This window comes from Musa acuminata, chromosome BXJ3-1, assembly GCF_036884655.1.
Source record: "Musa acuminata AAA Group cultivar baxijiao chromosome BXJ3-1, Cavendish_Baxijiao_AAA, whole genome shotgun sequence".
Lineage (NCBI taxonomy): Eukaryota > Viridiplantae > Streptophyta > Magnoliopsida > Zingiberales > Musaceae > Musa > Musa acuminata.
Genome location: NC_088349.1, coordinates 20,028,542 through 20,050,843, shown reverse-complemented (window position 1 = coordinate 20,050,843; position 22,302 = coordinate 20,028,542). Strand labels below are relative to the sequence as shown.

General features: G+C 36.1%; 1 protein-coding gene across 1 annotated transcript in view; it reads right to left on the bottom strand.

The window, feature by feature from the left end:
- Nucleotides 1–5,894: 5,894 nt before the first annotated feature.
- Nucleotides 5,895–22,302, bottom strand: part of LOC135582841 (iron-sulfur protein required for NADH dehydrogenase, mitochondrial-like) — a 29,175-nt gene continuing 12,767 nt past the window's right edge. Inside the window, exons 6-8 of the mRNA XM_065134808.1 lie at nt 15,502–15,587; nt 7,703–7,828; nt 5,895–6,439 (exon numbers count right to left, since the gene is read on the bottom strand). Coding sequence (XP_064990880.1) covers nt 6,269–6,439; nt 7,703–7,828; nt 15,502–15,587 — 383 coding nt within the window. The 3' untranslated portion in view covers nt 5,895–6,268. The remainder of the gene's footprint in view (nt 6,440–7,702; nt 7,829–15,501; nt 15,588–22,302) is intronic.

Below are 22,302 nucleotides of genomic sequence, written 5' to 3'. Positions count from 1 at the left end.
CGGACCCTGATTACTGTAGGAGGTGCAACCGCCCAAGCCAGGAGGTGCAACCGCCTGGGCTACGTCTCCCAGGGAGACTGGGCGGTGCAACCGCCCCAGCCAAGAGGTGCAACCGCCTGGGCTCAGTCTCCAAGCGAGACTGGGCGGTGCAACCTCTCCTGACAGGAGGTAGCACCGCCTGAGCTCGGTCTTCAAGCTCTGGCAGGCGGTGCAACCGCCCCAATCAGGAGGTGCAACCGCCTGAGCTCGGTCTTCGAGCTTTGGCAGAGAGGTGCAATCGCCCCTAACAGAGGTGACACCGTCCAGAGGCTCAGTCTTCGAGCTCTGCCAGGCGGTGCAACCGCCCCAGTCAGGAGGTGCAACCGCCTGATCCCGGAATTTCGGGAATTGATAGTTTTGAGCTCCAAATTTGAACTAGGTTAGGGCCTATAAATACCCCACCCATTCAGCACTGCAAGGAAGCAACTAACACTCGAAATCTTGACATCTTTCTGTGATTCTTAGAGCTCAAAATTGTTATGAAGGCCAAAAGTTCTCCTCCCTCTGTTCTTCAAGTTTTGAGTTGTAAAGAGAGGAGAGAAAATTTCTGTAAGGGTTGTCTCCTAAGCCCGTCAAAAGGAGTGAAACTGTAAAAGGGTGGTTGGCCTTCGCCTATTGAAGGAAGGCCTCTAGTTGACGTCGGTGACCTCGTCGGTGGAGGAAGCCAAAAGTGGAGTAGGTCAAGATTGACCGAACCACTCTAAATCTCGGTTTGCATTTACTTTGAGCATATTATCTTTACTGCAAACCTCCTCTGAAGCTTATTGCCTTCTGCACTTTTACGATTAGGTTTCAAGCCTTTTACTTTCCGAATCAGCGTTTAGACGTAAATCTGCCTTTTTCGTACGATCATCATATTTCAGATTGCGTTTATGTTTTGAGCTTTACCATAACTACAAACTGCCTTCATACTCTTGCTTAAACTGCATCTTGCCTAATCAAGTGATTTACGAATCAGCATTTAGACGTAAATCAGTTTCTTCGTACGAACGTCGGATTTCAGTTTGCGCCTATATTCTGGTTTTCATCATAGCTGCAAACTGCCTGCATAGATTGACTTTAATCTTGCTTAGAATCGACTTTCAGACAGAAATTATTTTTATCGTTCGAACGCAGCTTTTTGTTTTAATCGCAGAAAGTTTTCCGCTGCACTAATTCACCCCCCCCCCCTCTTAGTGCTCTCAATCCTAACATAAACAACCTCCTAGATTTGAGAATGATAATCTTTCTAATCATGTGTTTAAATTGACTAAAGTTCTCTATGGATTGAAGCAAGCCCCAAGGGCTTATTTTTCTAATCCTATAATCCTCGAGGCTAAGAAAGAACACCATCGAATCTTACCCAAAACCACTTGATTTAGGATCCTTCTGTATGTAGAAAAAGTTAGATTTTTAGCTAATATATTTGTAGAAAAAATTAGATTTTAGCGAATATATTTGTTTATAACAGTTTATATTTGTTTCAAAAACATATTAACAAATACATCGAAAACATTCCTCAAATTTCTCGTCCTACTTAGAAATGCAAGGATAAGAGCCATCATATACAACAACAACAAAATCTTAAGTCTTAATTATTTGAGATCCGCTACATGAATCTTTTTTCATTATTGAGATCTATAAGAAGTCATATGTTTAGTTAAGTTCAAAGTACTTAAATCTTTATTTATAGTTCCTATTAAAGATTTTTATGTCTTTCTCTATCTTTTCTCATATCATTGACATTAATTATTTTACTACTATATCCGAATGTCTCCTAAGTATATACTCATATCATCTTAAATGATTCTCTCATGTTATCCTCTATCGAAATGATACATAGTTATTAATGAATAAAAGTATTTCTTTTCCTATCTTTTCTATTAACTACACGTATCCATCTTAACATTCTCATCTCAATAATACAAACTTTTTGTATATGTTGTTTATTAATTGTCGAACACTTAGATCTATAAAGTATTATTGGTCTCACAATTGTCTTATAAAATTTTTATTTAAATTTCAAAAATATTTTATGATCACACAAGACTCCATATGGCCCTCACTATTTTAATCATCTAGTTTTAACTTTATGAATAATATATTTATCGATCTCTCTATCTTATTGAATAATTGATCCAAGATATGTAAAACTTTTACTTAAAGAATTTCTTGTCCATCTAACTTAATTATATTCTTTGTCTATTTCTAGAATTATTGATATTATATTTTATATATTCAATTTTAGTTTTATTTAATATAAAATCTTTAATTTCTAAGAGTTGCTTCCTTAACTCAAGTTAAAATGTAGAAAAAGTTAGATTTTTGATGAATATATTTGTTTCAAATACATATTAACAAATGCATCAAAAACATTCCTCAAATTGCTTGTCCTACATATAAATGCAATCATGAGAGTCATCATATACAACAATTACAAAATCTTAAGTCTCAATTATTTAAGGTCGGTTACATATATCCTTTACTATCATTGAGATATATACGACATCATATATGTAGTTAAGTTCAGAATGCTTAAATCATTATTTATAGTTCCTATTAAGATATTTGTATGTCTTCATCTACCTCTATTAATATCAGTAACATTAATCATTTTATATTTTTTTTTAAGCATCATATGCGAAGGTCTCTTAAGCATATTCTTATACCATATTAAATGATTTTCTTTTATCTTATCCTCTATCGAAATGATACATAGTTATTCATGAATAAAAGTATTTCTTTTCCTAACTTTTCTAGTAATTACACACATCCATTTCAATATTTTCATATTAAATTATTTTTTTTTATCTTATCCTCTATCGAAGTAATACATAGTTATTCATGAATAAAAGTATTTCTTTTCCTATCTTTTATAGTAACTACACACATCCATTTCAATATTTTCATCTTGATAATACTAACTTTTTTTGTATATGTTATTTCTGAACTGTCCAATACTTAGATCTATGAAATATTGTTGGTCTCACTATTGTCTTATAAAATTTTTATTTTAATTCAAAAATATCCGATGATCACATATGACTCCTAACGACCCTTGTCATTTTAACCATCATGTTCTAACTCTATGAATAATATCTTTATTGATCTCTCTATCTTATTAAATAATTGATCCAAGATAATTAAAGCTTTTACTTAAATAGACTTCTTGTCTATCCAACTTAATTATATTATTTTGTCTATTGTTGGAATCATTAAGATTATATTTCATATATTTCAGTCCCATTTAATCTATAATTCTTAATTTCTAAGACTTGCCTCTGTAACTCAAGTTTATAATTAATTTCACCTAAGCTCTTTTTAACTAAAATAATATAATCAATAAGTAACATACACTATGAAGGTTTATCATATAAGTGACTAATAAAATTATTCATTATTAATATGAAAAGTAGAGATTGAACTTGAATCTTTTATATATGATCCTATGCTAATTGGAAATTCACTAGACACTCAATCGTATTGTCTTACACTAGTAACTACATCATCATACATATATTTAATAATATCAATATAATTAAAAAAATATATATTATTTTTTAAAAATATATCATAATAAATCTCTAGGAACCCTATTAGAGGCTTTCTCCTACTTTCAAATAATAACTCTTTCCCAAAGTTTGCTCATGATTTTTATTTTTTTATAATTTAAATAATTTTATATATCATCCTTACTTTTATAAATTGATACTAAAAAACTCTTTTCCCATTCATAAGATATATTTCTTAATCCTATAATTTTGTTAAATAAGCTAGTTAACCAAGTTATTCCCTTATCCCCTAAAATTTTTCAGACCTCACACTCTTAGTTATTTTCATCTTTTTTAATGCATCATTTATTTTAGTAGCTCTAATTTTATTAAGAAACCTATAATTATTAAATCTATCACTACTATTTATTGTTAAATCTAAGACCTATGTAAAATATTCATTAAATAATTTATAAAAATAATTTTTATCTCGTCAAATAGAATTAATATTTAGTTCTTAATTTATTATAAAAATTATTATAGGCTTTATATCTTATAATACTAACCACTTTTTTAAACTTTTTTAATTCTTTATATCTTTTAAATTTTTTTCTCATTTTAATAATTTTATCAATCTTTAAAACATGATCTTTTAATAAAAAATACATTTTAAATTTCTTTGCACCACTATGAACTCTCTCTCGAGATAACACCACTACCTTTAATGTAAACATGAATCTCCTTTATTAAATTCTTAGTTCTATTAGTTATCGTAATCCAAATAATAATAATAATAATAATATCATCAATAAGTAACATATAGTTTATCAGATACGTGACTAGTAAAATTATTCATTATACTAGTAAAATTATTCATTATTAATATGAAAAGGTAGTGACTTAACGTGAATCTTTTATATGATCCTATGCTAATTGAAACTTCCCTAGACACTCCCAATCATATTGTTTTGACATTAGTAACTACATCATCATACATATATTTAATAATATCAATATAATTAAAAATATATATATTATTTTTTAAAAATATATTATAATAAATCTCTAAGAACCCTATTATAGGCTTTCTCCTACTTTCAATAACTCTTTCCCAAAGTTTGCTCATGATTTTAATTTTTTTATAATTTAAAAAATTTTATATATCATCCTTATTTTTATAAATTGATACTAAAAAACTCTTTTCCCTTTCAGACATCTTTTTAAATCCTATAATTTTGTTAAATAAGCTAGTTAACCAAGTTATTCCCTTATCCCCTAAATTTTTTCAGACCTAGCACTCTTAGTTATTTTCATCTTTTTTAATACATCGTTTATTTCAATAGCTCTAATTTTATTAATAAACCTATAATTATTAAATCTACCACTACTATTTATTGTTAAATCTAAGACCTATGTACAATATTCATTAAATAATTTATAAAAATAACTTTTATCTTGTCAAATAGAATTAATATTTAGTTCTTAATTTATTATAAAAATTATTATAAGCTTTATATCTTACAATACTAACCACTTTTTCAGCCTTTTTTAATTTTTTATATCTTTTAAATTTTTTTCTCATTTTAATAATTTTATCAATCTTTAAAACATGATCTTTTAATAAAAAATATATTTTAAACTTTTTTGTACCACTATCAACTCTCTCTCAAGATAACACCACTACCTTTAATTTAACTATGAATATCCTTTATTAAGTTTTTAGTTCTATTAGTCATCTTAATCCAAATAATAATAATAATAATAATATCCTCATCTAAATTTTAAGTCATCTCCTTTTGATATTATTCTTAAAGGTATTTACATTATCATCTTTAAAATTCTACTCTTCAGTATACCAAATCTTAACTCAAATACTATCAATCATCCTAGACTCTTAAGTTAAACCCACTGTTTATAATTCTGGTAAAAATACCCTATATCACTTTCAAATAATCTAACTCTACTGAAATTGATTAAGATCCATATTCATGAGATCAAATAGTATTGCATTAGTTGTCAGTAACCTAACCTAATGCAACCTTCTACCATATTCATCCAAACTTGACACCGACATTGACAATCTTATAAGAGACATCATATAAGATAAATAAACAAGAAACACATAAAGCACCTGATACCAAAAAGTGTCTTCAAAACAGATAAGCAAAATCGCATTTTTAGGATCAGCACGTTCAGCTTACTACCTATAAACAGACCAAGTAATCAAGGAAACAATACCTTAAATTTTCCTTAGTAATCCCACCTAACCCAACCAAGATTTCCTGAATAAAGTAAGCCTCAAATAAAAATATTTTTGGTCCGTGGCATACATATAAAGAGTAAAGTCGGTAAAAGAAATTCAGATGCCCTAATAAAAGCACAAACTTCAAAATAAATTTCTTGGAATTCTACCTCAACTGTTCTTAATAACTCAGTTACAAAAACAGTTACAAGGAAACAACAACTAATCTGATCCTCATCAGTTGCTTTACATGCATAGGTTTTTATATAACAAATTCGCCAGCCTGAACCTCTTAATCTAAATACCAAAAATTATATTACAAGCACAGATATCTTTGTCCATGTACCCTTCAGGGTCCTTGATCACTTGTTGCTCGTCTATTATTGCTATGTTTCTTTTCCCATTTAGCAAACTTCTTAGAAGTACCTCAACTGCATATGATGAAAACCTATTGTCCATTTTGGAAGGCAATTTAGGCACATTGTTATCTTATAATGAAGCTCCAGATTGTGACGTCTCACAACATAATCTGTGGGCCTAGTTGCCGTTCCTCTGCCAACTCCTTGAGTTGTTTGGTTAACTTTTCCGCCACATCGGTGTATGCTTTTGCAACTCCAGAATTCGGGGCTGCGAGAACTATGGGGTTGCCCTCATCAGAACTACTCCTTATATCTAGCTCCAAAGGTATCTAAAAGAAGAATAAGAGATAAGACATTACAAAGCCAAACAGTGATAAATAGCAGTTGCAAAAGAACGGCATCAGAATAATTGCCTTTTTCGGTTCTTGGAAACTAATATACAACTTGCACAAACCATGAAAGTATGTCTGGAATAGTAGCAAGCAGCAAAGTTGAGCAGAATGATATGGGATAACCATTTTCATAAAGTGCCTCGCAAAAAGCATGTCAAACCAGCTAGACAAGTGGACCAGCACAAAACTTCACGCTTTGTTATATATTTATGGCAGAATAGGTACATTAGTACCATAATGCTAACACAGCCCCTCAATGCTCAAGCTTGTAAGAGCTATCACATATCACTTCTTACCAGCTTGGCTGACTACATTCCCCACAAGTCCCTATTTAGGCAAAGCCTTATGAACAAAGGAGAAGCTGATGGAACTGAGAAACTAGGCAGGATGATAATATCTATTCATTATTTAAAATCATATATCCATATTTAGTCTTCTTTTCTTCCTCAGTATGTATGCAGTCCTAAAGGACAATTTGACTTTTGGATATAGCTTTGGATTAGCATGTACAAGATGGCCATGAGTCAACATGGTATACGCAGCTTGTCAAGCTGCATATCATGCCCATGGCCCCATGCATGTCCTGTTTGTAAACAAAAGGATGCCAAACTTTCATACCAGTGCCCTGCCAATGACATGCAGTCAATTGCCACAATACAGCAGGTAAGCATCACAATATTTAAGCCAACAACCGAAAATGAAGTAGAGGCCGACCAAATCTTAACCAGGACTTCACTCGAACCACTGGAACATAGAAGTGTCCTGATAAGGTCAATTAATCTGAAGATAATCCTAGAAGAATATAACTTATGTAACTGTATGAAATCTTTAAGATTATCAAATTTTTGGCTGTAATGTTTGTATTAGTTTGACAGTTGCCATGAACCAAATTTGAAGTATAGTATACTGCATGTTATAAAATGAAGTGAAGCAAATAAAATCAGATGAGGCTCATCTTGAATGGTAAAACATAATATGCATGCACCATTTATCAAATCAGTTAGTGTTCCAAGCATGAATCATATGTAAGTTATGTAGGATAATGACTTGGAAATGGATGCACTGTGTAAAGTGAACATGTCAACATTTAAATTAAGCATAAGAACAATATTCAGCTAAAAAAGAGTCCATGGAGTGGTGCTTAGGCTTTAATAAGCAAGGATCTCAAGATAGAAACATCCAAAGCCAAAATCAATCTACCTCTCCAAGAAACTTCATATCCAATTCCTTGGCTGTCCTTTGTACACCACCATCTCCAAATATGTAAGATTTTTCACCACAATGAGGACACTTGAACCAGCTCATGTTCTCAATTAGTCCTAGAATCTACAGAAAGATGTCATACATGAAAACCGAAATTTGATAAGATATAACAATCAAGTGAAATTTAGAAAAAATGATATGAAACAGTTAAATTAAGATTTAAGGACAAAAGAGTGGTTTAAATATGTATAATAACCGACCTTCTCTCTTTTCCCAAATGAAATCTAATAATATTAAAATGAGCCCACACAAATAACCAACTTCTGGAGCTACATAATGCAGACATATTACAACATTGCAATTTGTAAAAATCTTAGTAGAAAGTTAAAGATGTCCCAAAAAATCTAAAAATTTATTTTAATATAGACTGCAATGAATTAACTAGTGAAAATATTTAAGAAACAGATGCCCACTATGGTATAATCTTATCCACAAAAAGTACTAAGCTTTTTGCATATATACCCTTCTAACATCGTCCAATTGTATATTTTCCCTCCAAAGGCATGGACCATACTGTCACGGACAAACTTCTAAACAAGATGTTTGATATAATGCTTATGTATGTCCGTGTCTTTTGGCATGTTCATGCCTTGTACAGCATGTAGAGAGACGGCCGAAGGCTTAATAGTCTCATTTTAGTTGGGTTGGTGGCCTCTTTAGGCTTGTAAATAAAGGTTGTGTCATGTGGACACATGCGAGAGATTTTCGGTCTGTAATGGACCATTTTACCCTTTGTTGTGCAACTGTTAAGAGCTTGTAAAGTCTGTTTGTAATTTGCATTGTCTATGACATGTTTTTCGGAGATGTTTGCTTGTAGATCCCGATTGAGGCGTTCTCTCTAACCCGTTCTCTCTTTTGTTGGTCCTAAGGGACAATGGGAGGCTTCGGGGAGGCTGACCTTTGCAGACGGACACGCAAGGGTGCCGCACGACTTAGGCAAAACCAGCTAAGTCCGTGACAGATGGTATCAGAGCGGGACAAGCACTTATAGAAACACTTAGCATGCAAACGTGGGGGACCTAGCAGGGCTGCGTTGAGGGCAGTCAGCACACGCGCGACCGTTTGGGGGAAAACGGGCATGGAGATGTAGGGAAAAGGAGTCACTCGGAGGAGCGGGCATCTGACATTGGCATTCAGAGAAATGGCCAACCCTTCGCGCAAGAGGCACCACGAGAACAGGCAAGCTTGGAAGAATGCGGAGCGCACAAAGGTTAGGATGGTTGAGTTTGAGCTACGGCTCAACGTTGACAACTATACTTGATGGTGCTCAAGACAAGCGAGGCGCTTGGTAAAGGATGAGATCATGCAAGGTGGAATGAGTTGCTCAACGACCAAAAGAGTTATGCAAAGCTCACAGAGGTGAGGGGAATTGCTAACTCGAAGAATTTGGTATTCATGCATGGGCTTGTATGCGGACGATAGAATGTTCGTGACCATCCCAAGGCGACCGAAACTCGACGCCATGGAACATTGAAACTTTCTCTTTGGCATGTGAAGGATACGTCCATAGGAGGCTGAAGTGTGCAACGAGTTCAGCATGTTGCTAGGCCTTGAGTGGTGCAACGAGGCCTGTATTGACGTGGAGTCGCAATCTAGCAAGTGCGTTTGCAGGAGGCAGAACAATGCACAGTTTGTTCAGTAGATCAAAGTAGTCCAAGGGGATGGTGGTCTCCGAAACGAAGAGAGATATTACTCCAATGGGACAGTTATCCAGGAGGGATAAGTCCCGGCTCTCCAGAGGGAGAATCATGTGGGACGGATCTCACAAGTTGAGGAGTACCTCAACAAACAACTCCACGAAGCTCAATAGACTGAGCAAGCGGCGAGGAGTCGTCGCATGATCTCGCTTGAGAGAATGCATTGGTGGATGCATTGCGAGATCAAGTGGGGGAGCGACCCAAAGCAACTTAAATGAAGACACACTTGGAGTCGATGTGGAGATCGGACTCAAGGGAGGGCTGACCCGTGGAATGGTGGGCACAAGGGCCACCATCAACTCAATGCAAAAACGAGGAGCGGAACACCTTGGGTGTAACTTGGCAAAGTACCCAAGCCGCATGAAGGGAGCCAGCATAGAAGATAGAACATGAAGCGGAGGCATAGTGCTTTCCTTGGACAGAGGTCAAGGACATGAACTCTTGCAGAGGCAAGAGCAGGATCATGTTGTTCCATAGGTCATTCATTCTATCAGAGAGGACTCATCTTGCATGGTGCCAAAGATGAAGGGAGCTTCTAGGCACATGCACCTTATCTCGGAGGAGCATTTGATGGAGGAACTAAGGCGACTCAATTTGCGAAAGCGAAGTTGGGTTTAGAAGGCCTTAGCACGGGGCAAGACGACGCAGAGATGGGTACTCTTGAAGAATATGCCACAGTGTTGCCATTCAAGTTGTCATGAAGGAAGCGGTGCGCGGAGATTGTGCAGGTAGGGGCAGAGGCCCAGGATCCAGACAATGGTGCACAAATTACAGTGAAGTCGGTGGACTTCGGGAGCTACTAGGCGACGAACTGTCCTAGAGCGATGCTTCATCTAGGTGTGACCCAAGAGTGGGTGGATGAAGGTCAATTGTCAAAGGAGCGAACAAAATCGAAGATGGAAGAGACCCTGCGATGTATTGGCAGAGGCCCCACATGGAGGGTTCACAATTCGAGTTTATTCCACAAGGATCAGAATGCAATGGAGATGTCACCAGGAGGCGACATGGTGCAGCGGATCGTGGTGGAACAGTTCGTGACAATGCGATACACACGACATAGTCCTGTGAGAGACTAGATCATACGGAGGTATGATCGGAAGCTACTGGAAGCTCCACTTCGGTGAACAACACGACGGCAAGAAAAGCTATGGATTCAAGGAGTGAAGGCCATGGTACCGTAGAGGCGGGTCTTCCGTGCGTGCATCGAATTTTGCATCGAATGAAAGCCTCGGTCATCAGCATATGGGGGTTGTGTTCCACCAAGGGAAAAGTTCGAATGCAAGTACCAGTGAGTCCCATGGGAGGGACTTGATCATGCAGAGGTATGATCGAAGCAGCTGGAGAGTTGGACTGCTCCAGAGCTCATATTCGCTTAAGGGAGCCCGACAAGTCAGAGGACAAGGCCGAGTAAGCGAACGTTGCTACCCAAAATCAAGCATCAGTTAGAATGGATGTGGACTCGGAGGAGTGTCACAGAGGCATATCTACTGATTGTGAAGAAAAGGGATGTAGATGTGAGGCGACGGATAGTAGTGCCATGGGCATGGCAGCGCCATGGTACCGCAGAGGCGGGACTTCCGTGAAAGTCATTGATCCCTTGCTCTCATGGAGGGAGAGCGCTTGGTCGTGAAAGGGGCCGAGGAGGTGGAGCATACAGAGGCAATCTCCAAGTACCGAGACAAGGCTGAAGGACAGAGGCCGAGGAACTTCGTAAGACCGATGTCAATGAGCTTCTCATCAAGATAGCCGAAAGTGAAGGACTTCGGGTCATGTAAGAGTGCATAACCAAGGAACGAAGCAGGCAGTACGCGGTGTTGTACCTTTGCTACTCAGTGGAGTAGGCGACAGGGTTGATGGAGAAGACGGTACAATCCCAGAGGCGACCAAACCTATGAGAGAATTACTCCAAGTTGGGGTGAAAACTTCCTGCATTCCAGATGTTCGATGGCATTGAGAAGGTGAATCACAGTAACTAACTCAACGCAAGGAGTGCAAACACTTCAAGTGCTTCAGAAGTGTGAGCAAAGAGCAGGCGAAGGCTAGTAACCAGCTCGATGCATAGAGTACAACCTCGAGGAGGCGAGCGAAGTCAAGTAACCTTTGCCTTCTCAACCCTTAAGAGAATGGACGAAACCGAGACCCTAATTCTCTTATCTATCCAGCAGAGGAGCTCTGCACAAGTTCAAAGACCCTTCGAAGATAATGGAAGACAATAGTCGTCAAATCCTCACCAACGGTGATCAGTGCTACTGAGAGTAGATTGTCCGCTTCATTTCCCAACGAAATGCCAATCGAAAGCGGAAGTGATGCGAACCTACTTGAATGTGACAAGTGAAAGAAGAGTCAATGAGCAAATTCTGTGGAGGAAGGACCCAAAACTTCAGAAGTTTATGAGACAATGCTCGTTAAAGCTCCAACAAACATCCACCCAGTTCAAGCAGCATGTGGAATTTGAGAGACTGGCGCAGTAAGGATGGTCTTTTTCTTCATCTGGGGGATCCGCAGGAATCAACAATGATCAACACAACTCAGCCAACTCCACACCATAGTTAGAGTCATTGGTGAGTTGAAGCAACATGGCGGATCAAAGGTTCGACTACTCAAAAACAGTAGCGGAGAACAGCTAGAAGCCAAGAGGCGCATTGTAGCTGGAGCAGAAGATTGAAGACTCAGCAAATGCGAGGAGTTGCAGTTTCGACAAAGGCTTCAACGAGGACGTCGAAGGAATAAGTGGGGGAGAATGTCACGAACAAACTTCTAAACAAGATGTTTGATGTAATGCTTATGTATGTCCGTGTCTTTTGGCATGTTCATGCCTTGTACAGCATGTAGAGGTACGGCCGAAGGCTTAATAGTCTCATTTTAGCTGGGTTGGTGGCCTCTTTAGGCTTGTAAATAAAGGTTGTGTCATGTGGACACGTGCGAGAGATTTTCGGTCTGTAATGAACCATTTTACCCTTTGTTGTGCAACTGTTCAGAGCTTGTAAAGTCTGTTTGTAATTTGCATTGTCTATAACGTGTTTTTCGGAGATGTTTGCTTGTGGATCCCAATTGAGGCGTTCTCTCCAACCCGTTCTCTCTTTTGTTGGTCCTAAGGGACAATGGGAGGCTTCGGGGAGGATGACCTTTGCGGACGGACACGCAAGGGTGTCGCACGACTTAGGCAAAACCAGCTAAGTCCGTGACAATACAGTAATTAATTTAAGAATAAAATTCATTACAAAGCTAACATATGGTCCAACATCTAGTTTGGCTAAACCCAAAGACTTGGTGTTGTCTTCATTAAGTTCATCTTCGTATGCACTTCTCGAGCCATCATCATATCTCAAAAAACTGCTAAAAATGTTGTCTACATTATGTTCTTCGTCATATTCCTTTTTTGAGGCATCATCATATCTAAAAGATAATGAAAAACAAAAGAGTAATAATATTATTATTATTAATGATAAATACTACCTTTGCTTAAAATGAATGGTTAAATTGTGAAATTTCTCTAAGCCTATAAATTAAAGTCCTTCATTTTATCACAGAACAACAAAGAATTCATAGACCTAGTTAATAATAACCATAAGTATAAAAAAACTGTTTTTGAAAATGTTGCCTTATTATTAGAAATTTGAAAAGTCCATCTTGACAATGGTTTTTCATCCATTCCTCAAAACCAATATGGGTACATGATCTCAATTCATGATATTCATTCCTTATTTCGAGATTTGAGATTCCAATATTAGATCTAGTAACTTGTTTAAATCTAAATTTATGAAAATTTCCCTTTAAACTTGAATTTTTTATTTTTTTAATGTTATAATTAATATTGCTTTCCTTATTCTTTTCATATATTTCCTAGCCATACCAACATATATGACAATTAAACTAAACTCAATTTAAAAAATAAAAAACTATGAACTTGATAAAATATATAATGTTTAGTCAAGCTTCATAAAAATATTTAGATCAATTTATTTGACTATCTGAAATTTGGATAAATATGTTTATAACTACATTCAAAGTACCTTTGTTGGTAATAGAATAAGACTATGTAATGATATAAGAATTATATGAAGGAACATGTACTTGCAGAAAAAGATGAGAAAATAATGAACTAAGAATGGCCACTACCCATGTCCAATGCCACTTCCATTTAATATTTCTGAATTTTATGTATTCCAAAAAAAGTTGGTAATTTTAGGTCTAAGAATAAAATTAAAAAACCAGAACTTGCATCTACTTTGCCACAATACCACCTCTAGGCCTACCATACATTATTGTAATGGCCAAATAAAATCTCCTCTTTTCCAATTCATCTCCTACATCCCCTCTTTGTTTCTATTTTATTCCCGATGCAGCCATACTTATTACTATCTCCTGCACCATTCACTAGCAGCCAACCTTTGCCATAAAGAAATCCAGATTCAAATAAAATGAGCTCCTTTTTCTCCACCATCATTATTCTCTCCATCCTTGTTTTTACATCTAATTGAAACTGTAACATCAGGTGAAGGGTTCAATGATTTACATTCATATAATTATGTCTTCCTCACCTTTATTTTTTTTAGAACAGTCCATATCATCTTATGAAATTTTGCTTGAAACCCAAGAAACTAGGAAGAAAATGACAGTAAAAATTGGGGTGTCCTTATTACAACTGAATTTTATCATCTTCATTATAAGAGCAAGTTCCTTTAAAAAGATATTTACTAAACATTAATTAAATTCACGATGGTAGGTGTAAATAAAGAAAATCTGATTAGCATATTTTGTCAGTCACCACCTTCAGACTCTTATAATATACAGGCAAAGGCTCATGGTTGATCTAAAGGGATATATTTGGAAAGAAAATAAAACAAGTAATTAATCCCAGATAATCAAAAACAAGTATGAAAGCAACTTTATGAACATATAGTAAAATGGACCGAAGATGGTCAACATGGACTTCTCAAACTATCAGACAATAACTGTAATTAGGATAACAAGCTATTTTAGGCATTATATAATAAATTATTATTAGCTACATATCTTTTTTTTGTTATTTGTGGCAAAAGTGTTAGGGTTAGATCAAAGAAGGTTCTGCAAATTATTAATTCAGCTTAAAGGAAAAAAAGTATTTGATCAACCATCAAATATACTATTATAATAGGCAAGCGTAGGATAAAGCTCACATTGTCACCACTGCAAAGGTAAGTTGTTCAAAGGGAGGGATGAAGTTATAGTTCTGGCAATTTGATCAAACCAAGTGAGGTGAAAGGTCGCATGCCAAATTGCTTTATTTTCCAGGAATTGTGACAAATGCATGTGCATGAATACCAATGTTGGCAATCAAGAGGTGCTCTTTCAAAAATAAATCTCAGATTGAAAGTAAAAAAGTAAAAAATTGATGATTTTATCATGTGCAGGCAAGTGATTTACTATAGTAATACTAGTGAAATTCTTTGGTTGTCCAACATTCTTTTTTACTTTGTAGATGTGGTGATGGTTGAATAAGTGAATATGACAACAAACTTATGACCTTGAAGTACACTGGATGATGCAAACCAGTATACTTTGCAAAAATATTTTGTTTTCTTTGTCGATTAAATTATTTTTAATCAAGTATCTTTAAGTGTTTTTGGTCCCTTAGATTTACTAAATTAGATGCAGAAACAAGTTTTAGTTCTAAATAAAACATTTTTATCATATTCATGGTTTCTGAACTATTTTATTATATGGAATGGCCTCCCAAATATTATGCTTCAAGATTCATTATTCTCTAAACTTTACCTGAACCAAAGAGATGGAAAATTTAATAGGAAATCATTGAGTACCAAAAGCAAAAACTTCTATTAATGTAATATATTATTTAACAAGACAAGAATCAAGAGACACTCAAAAAAGCAAGATTATTAGTATGCAAAAAATGTCTCAAGCATGTTATATGCCATATGCTCTTAGGACACCAAGGATATTCTGCAAAACAATTATGAACTTGTCATGCTTTGTGTTAAAATGTTGGGAAGTTGGGAAGCCAAATGCAAAATGAAATAGTTCAAAGAGCTATCATACAGGGACTTCAACTTTGCGGAACATATTAGCCCCTCTACGTGCATCAATTAATGCAATATCTTGTGGAGTTGAAACAATCAAGGCACCTGCTAGAAAGACAATATTAAAATATAAAATATAGCTACTATCAAAACTAAATATTATTATCAAACATTCTGTATGATCTGTGGAAACAAAAACCTGAGACATTATAAAATGGTAGTGAATCACGACTACAAGAATTTCAATTATATACATATATATATATATATATATATATATATATGGGGAGAGGATTAAAACTCAATTCTATCACAGATTTCAATTTTGGTGGCTCCAAACAAAAAACAACTTCGTTAAATGTGCTCTTTAATGTTCAAAACATTTAGAAAACAAAATTAAAGCATTAAAACTATCAACCAGGCTACTTTAATTAATAAAAATAGTTCTATATGAATACAATACAAATCTCAAATTGCTCTGATGCTTCTTTATTTTTAATCAAATAACAATAAGTTCTATGATGTTAAAGCTGCTTATTTTTTCTTCACTTAATGCATATGTTAGAATGTTTCAGATGTATCATCTTTCAGAAGTTGCAAATGATATTTGACAAAGCTAATCTTCAGTTTGGACCTCAGATGACTGATGATGAGTTGATATGAGTGAGGCTTCCACTCTACATAAATAACACGTCGGTATCTGAAAACTTACATCCAAGACCCAGCAAACAAGAATCTAAATAAATGATCCCTACATTCTGTAGTAACCTACCAATGCATTAGATGGAACAAAATGAACTGCATCATAAATGTTATAACTCCAATATATATTTCAAAAATAAATAAATAAATAACGTCAAAAAGATTCTCTGGTGTCTTACAATGAAAACAATAAATTAAATCTTTTTCCAGGACTATAAGCTCTGAAAATGATTGGAATTAGGATAAAAAATGTGTTCCTATTTAGTATTTGTCACACAAAAACTTTATAATTATTTATCTAGACAGTATAGAACATTACCAATTTCAGAACTTCCATCATTGAATTATATCTTTGTTTATTATGTATAAGCATCCTGGACCTACTGCTAAACTGGTTTTATATGTCAAAGCTATCTACAAAGTTGTCTTACAACAAATTTAGTTAGCTAAGTATACACTTGAGAAAATGTACTAAAGGTACTTATCTAGTAGTAACTAACTAGTGCAGTTCCTTCGCCATCATTTTCTTCAGCAAGTTATACAATATGGATGGATCGGTATCAATGAATGACAAGTCAGACTCCTCTATATGAAATCATAATGTATTTTAATCCAATGATAACAAGAGCTTTCTCAGTATTGTTGAGCTGTTGAATTTTTTATAACATATATCTTGGCAGATCACAAAATTTGTTTTGATCACATTTAACCATGCACCATAAATATTCATGTAATAGATAAATCAATATAATAGTGTCAGAATTGGTTGTAGATCCATGTCAGAAAACTGAAGCCACTTGGTCTAGTTCCCAAACAATTGATTAGTCGCTTAAAGGTGAATCCCTTCAAGCAGATTCCCTGCATCGTGAATGATACATACAGAACTAGCATTGAGAATAGGCCCAACCCAGTAACTCCAACCTCAAGTCAGCGAGAAATCCTAAGTGCAAGTTAAGGAAAAAGAAGGATCATATCATATCATATCGAATAATATCAAATTTACCCGAAATACTTTCTGAAATCACGCTTTGGGAGCGACATGTGTCCCATACCTTGGGAAGAGGATCCAAGGGTGGTGTGAGCTCCGTAAATGGATCCCCCTCCTTCTTTAATAACATACTTCAATGTTGGTATCATAGGCTTTCTCTTGGGTTTCATACTTGTGATCGAGTTAGGTTCCTCCCTCATGAAGTCAACCTTTATGGATTCATCTCACATAAGCTTGTTCTAGTTGTTGTCATATCCCTCTGATCCTCTTAAGCTCAAGCAACCTTCGATGGAAGCAGATTTCGAGGCCACAAAAGTCGATCTTGAGGCTGAGAGAAGACTTCAAGTTATGAAGGGCTTCTTTTGTTTATTATTGTATTTCACTTCTGAGATACATAACCATTTATGGTCAATGTTTTTTTATACCCGAGTCACACCAGACCGTCATAGGTACATCAACATCTTTTATTGTCAGAGACACTTTTGTGTGAATGTTCTAATGCCTTAGAGGCTAGATTTTGATTTCCATTTCAACCTTTTGTCACAAAATGTTTCCGTTTGTGGCATATTTCCCCCGTCTGTGTAGCATCCAACTCGTGGCCCTATCTTATAGTTTATTGGGGGGTGTCATCAGCTTGGCTTTCCCCATACACTAAATCTTTCACACGCTTGCTTTAAGGTGTGCTTGACAATCAACTCATATTACTTTGCACAGCTCATGAGGGCTTTAAGGTAGAAAGGATGGAATGAGAGTTTTTTCCTCATGGGAGATGGTCGAGGTTCGGGTTTTAGCCTCGAGTGGTTCGCACATAGCTTATCGAAGTTGAGATGGAACAAGTGGATTGACTCACGAGAGACTTGCCCATGTCTTTAACTATCCCTAGGATGAATGAGAGATGGCTTGTCGATCTGGGTTTAATCTTTTATTTTTTTTGTGATTGTTGTTTTGTAGGACTTTATTTCTTATACTTCTTTTGTCCTATAATTTTTTTCTCCTTGCAAACATGAATTTCTACCGTCTAGTCTCACCGATGGAGCCAAGGGACCTAAGTTGAATCCCGGAAGGGGTCGATTGATTTGACTCAAGGGTTGAGCCATTCCCAAGATCATTATTCTCGTGGAGATCACTGGCATTCATGTCAACGAGAATGGAAACATTATAAAAGACAAAAGAAGCAAGACTAAACTCACCTTCGACAAGCCTCTCTCATTCATCCTAGATAGCTGAAGAGTGAAGACATGGCCAAAACTCATGTGATTCAATCCATTTGTTTCCTCTCAATTTCAGTGAGAGAAGCCACCAGATTGCCAATACGATATGTTGATCGCAAGAGACTAAATCCAAACCTAACCATCTCCTACGAAGAAACCCTCTTCTTCCATCCTTTATTAGAAGCAGTGATTTAAAAAGCGCTAGGCGCCAAAAGGCGCCAAGGTCCAAACACGCCCGAGGCACTAGGGGCTCGCCCAGGCGCTCGCCCGAGCGAAGCAAGACGCTAAAATATAAAAATATATAATATAATTAATAAATATAATTATTTAAAATTTTAAATAAAAATATGCTATTAAATTAAGAAAATCTAAGATACAAAATCATAATGTCACATTAACAAAAAGTTTCAAAATTCAAAACAATAAAATTTTACATCAAAGTCATTCATCATAATCAATATTATCGTCATTTTCACACAAATCATCTTCATTGAATTCGTCTTCTTCCTCTTGTCCTTCGATTCCTTCCTCTTCATCAAGATATGTTTTATTCTCTATGTCTTCAACAATAACAGGAGCCGAGCTTAATGCTTTTGCACTCATTTTTCTCTTTGACATCTGTCTTGTATATGTTTGTAATTCTCCAGCACCTGAAGCTCTTGCCACATCTTTCTATGTCAATCTATCATCTTCAAATACAAGCTCGTCTTCAGCATCTTGCAAGTTAGCACCCATTTCTTCTACTAACCACTCATTTGAATCATCAATATCTTGCAATGAGATTGAATCAAATCTATTTTGCAAATCATGACGAGTCTTCAAAGCTTGATTATACTTTATGTAAACAAGATCGTGCAATCGTTGATGTTCTAACCGATTTCTTCTCTTCGAGTGAATCTATCATGTCATATAATTTAAAAATATATTAATACATATATCTAAATAAATAAATTAATTAAAACAAAAATATTTAGTAATCCTTACATGCTCAAAGACACTCCAGTTTCGCTCACAACCCGAAGCACTACATGTCAAACTAAGTACTTTGATAGCAAATTGCTGTATGTTCGGGGTGGAATTTCCAAATAGACTCCACCATTCAGCTGCAAAATTTATGTTATTATTAGCAATAACATAGTAACATAATATATATGAAATTAATTATATCAAATTATTAATACCTGGAGACGTAGTTGTCCTGGATCGAACGACAATTGGAATTCCAAAAAGACCTTCGGCATTTTTATATAAAATTAATTCATGAATAATCTTATCTTAAACCTCAAGGCTGGGAACTAATCTTGCAACGCACTGATATAATCCACCCAAAACTTCTGCATCAAATCCAACAGATATAATCTTATAAAAGAATTCAGGGTTCAAATAATATCCTGGTGCATGTAAGGGACGATGAAGTTGACAATTCCATCTTTCGTAAATGATTGTAAAAATTTTCTCATATTTTTCTTCATTTTCAATAAAAAATCTTTTAATCGTCTCCTTTGCTCTATCTATAGCCTCATAAATATATCCCATTACAAGCTTATTTTCATTATCCACCAACCGAAGGACTCGAACAAGAGGGTCCATTACCTTTAATATATAAACTACATAATTTCAAAAGGATGGCATTAAGATGATATCAGCAGCCCTCTTGCCTTTTGCTTCTTTTGCCCATTTGCTTGTCACCCATTTCTCAGAGGTAAATATATTTCTCAGAGTATGTTTTTGACGATGCACGCTCTATAATGTCAAGAATGAAGTAGCAAATCGGGTGACACCATGTCTCACTAATTCTTTATTCCCTGTAAATTCTCTCATCATATTCAAAGCCCTAATGTAATTATAAAGAAATCCAACAACAAAAATTGCCCTTTCTAAAATTTTCTTGATTTCTAAGATCTTTCCAACATCCTCCAACATTAAATCAATACAATGTGCTGCACATGGAGTCCAATACAAGTGTTGTTTTTTTTATTCAAGCAATTTACTTGAGACAAAAGATAACAAAAATGATAAGACTTAAGAGTTTAACACACTTAATTGAAGATAAAATAATTAACAAAATCAAAAGATGAATATTACCAGCTAAAACATAGTTGCTTCCATTGTCGGTTATGATTTGAACGATATTTTGTTCTCCAATTTCTTTCACGAAGTTGTCAAGTAAATCATATATCTTGTCTCCAGATTTTACAAAAGATGAAGCATCTATTGACTTCACAAACATAGTCCCTAAAGAATAATTAACCATAAAATTAATTATACTCCTGCGCCTCCTGTCAGTCCAAACATCTGACATAATAGAGCAACCATGTGTAGCCCATGATTCTTTATGGCCCTTTAGTAAGTCATTTGTATAATTCAACTCTTTTTGCAGCAATAGAACTCGCATCTCATAATAACTTGGAGGTTTTAATCCTGCACCATATCTTCCAATAGCTTCAATCATATCCTTAAAACTGTCTAAACGAGTTGTACTAAGGGGAAGACCAACCTGATAGAAGAAGCGAGCAATGTGCTGAATTGTTCTTCCTCTTATTTCTTTATCACAAGCATCACTTATATTTGTTTGTCTAAATTTTGAGCCTCCTGCTTGCCCTTGTTGTTTCTGGGATCCTTAAAACATATATAGATCCATCGGTCCTTTTTTACCTTTCTTAGTACTCATAACTTCTTTTCCTTTTTTGTCGTATACTCTTTTTTCACTTGGGTTAATACTCATAGAATAATCTTCTTCATCCCTGAGATGTTCAACATTGTCTTCTGGTAAATTCCCGTAAGATTCATTCTTTTGTTTTCTTTTCATTCATATAACTCAACAACTCTTCTTTTACCTCAGGTGGACATTTGCTGCATTCTTGAAATTTCCTACTAGATGTTGTTTTGCATGAAAAATACTACCTCTGGTAGTCTTATCGCAGAATATGCAAGTCACTGCATTAGGATCTTTCGGATCCTTCAAATAATTATACTTTCATGCAAGATCTTTTTTTGATATCATTGGAGACTCTATTGAGTTGCTCTCTACACTTTGCCATTTATGTTAAAACCTAGCAATAATTTCAAATAAATAAAAATTAACAACATTAAAATCAAAATAATATATTATTAATCTATTAATAGTATTGAAAATTAATCATTTCAAATAAACTTAATATTAACAGTATACTGTATACTGAGCCTGCTGACTGAGAAACGAGGAAGCAGCGACGAGCAACGGTAGCGGCAGCGGGAAAGGGAGCAGGAGCGACGAGCAGCGGGAGGCGCGAGCGGCGACAACGACAGCGTTTGCGAGCAGCAACAACGGCGTGCAACGGCAGCGGGAGCAGGAGCGGCGAGCAGCGGGAGGCGCGAGCGACGACAGAGGCAGCGTTTGCGAGCGACGGCAGCAGGAGCAGGAGCGGCGAGCAGCGAGAGGCGCGAGCGGCGACATAGGCACCGTTTACGAACAGCGGCGAGCGACGACAGAGGCAGCGTTTGCGAGCAGCGACAGCGGCTAGCAGCGAGATCGGGATCGGGATCGGGAGTGGCAGCGGTAGCAGGTTAGGGTTGGGTAAGGGTTATATCGGTTTAGTTGGTTCGATTGAACCAAATAACCAACCGAACCAGGACCGAACCAAACCTAGAATCCTGGTTCGGTCGCCTTGGTTTACCCAGGCGCTCGCCCGAAGCGCCCAACGCCTGGGCTCGGGCGAGCGCCCAAGCGACGCCTGTTTGAAGCGCGCCGCCTGGGAGATTAGCGAGGCGCTCGGGCCTCGCCTCGCCTCGCCCGAGCGCCTAGGCGAGCGCCAAAGCGCCTTTTTCAATCACTGATTAGAAGATGGCGGTCCCCTAGCCTTAAAGCCCTCACAAGCTATAAGTGACATGAACTGGTCCTCAAGCACACCTTAAGGCAAGTGTGCAAAAGATTTAGCAT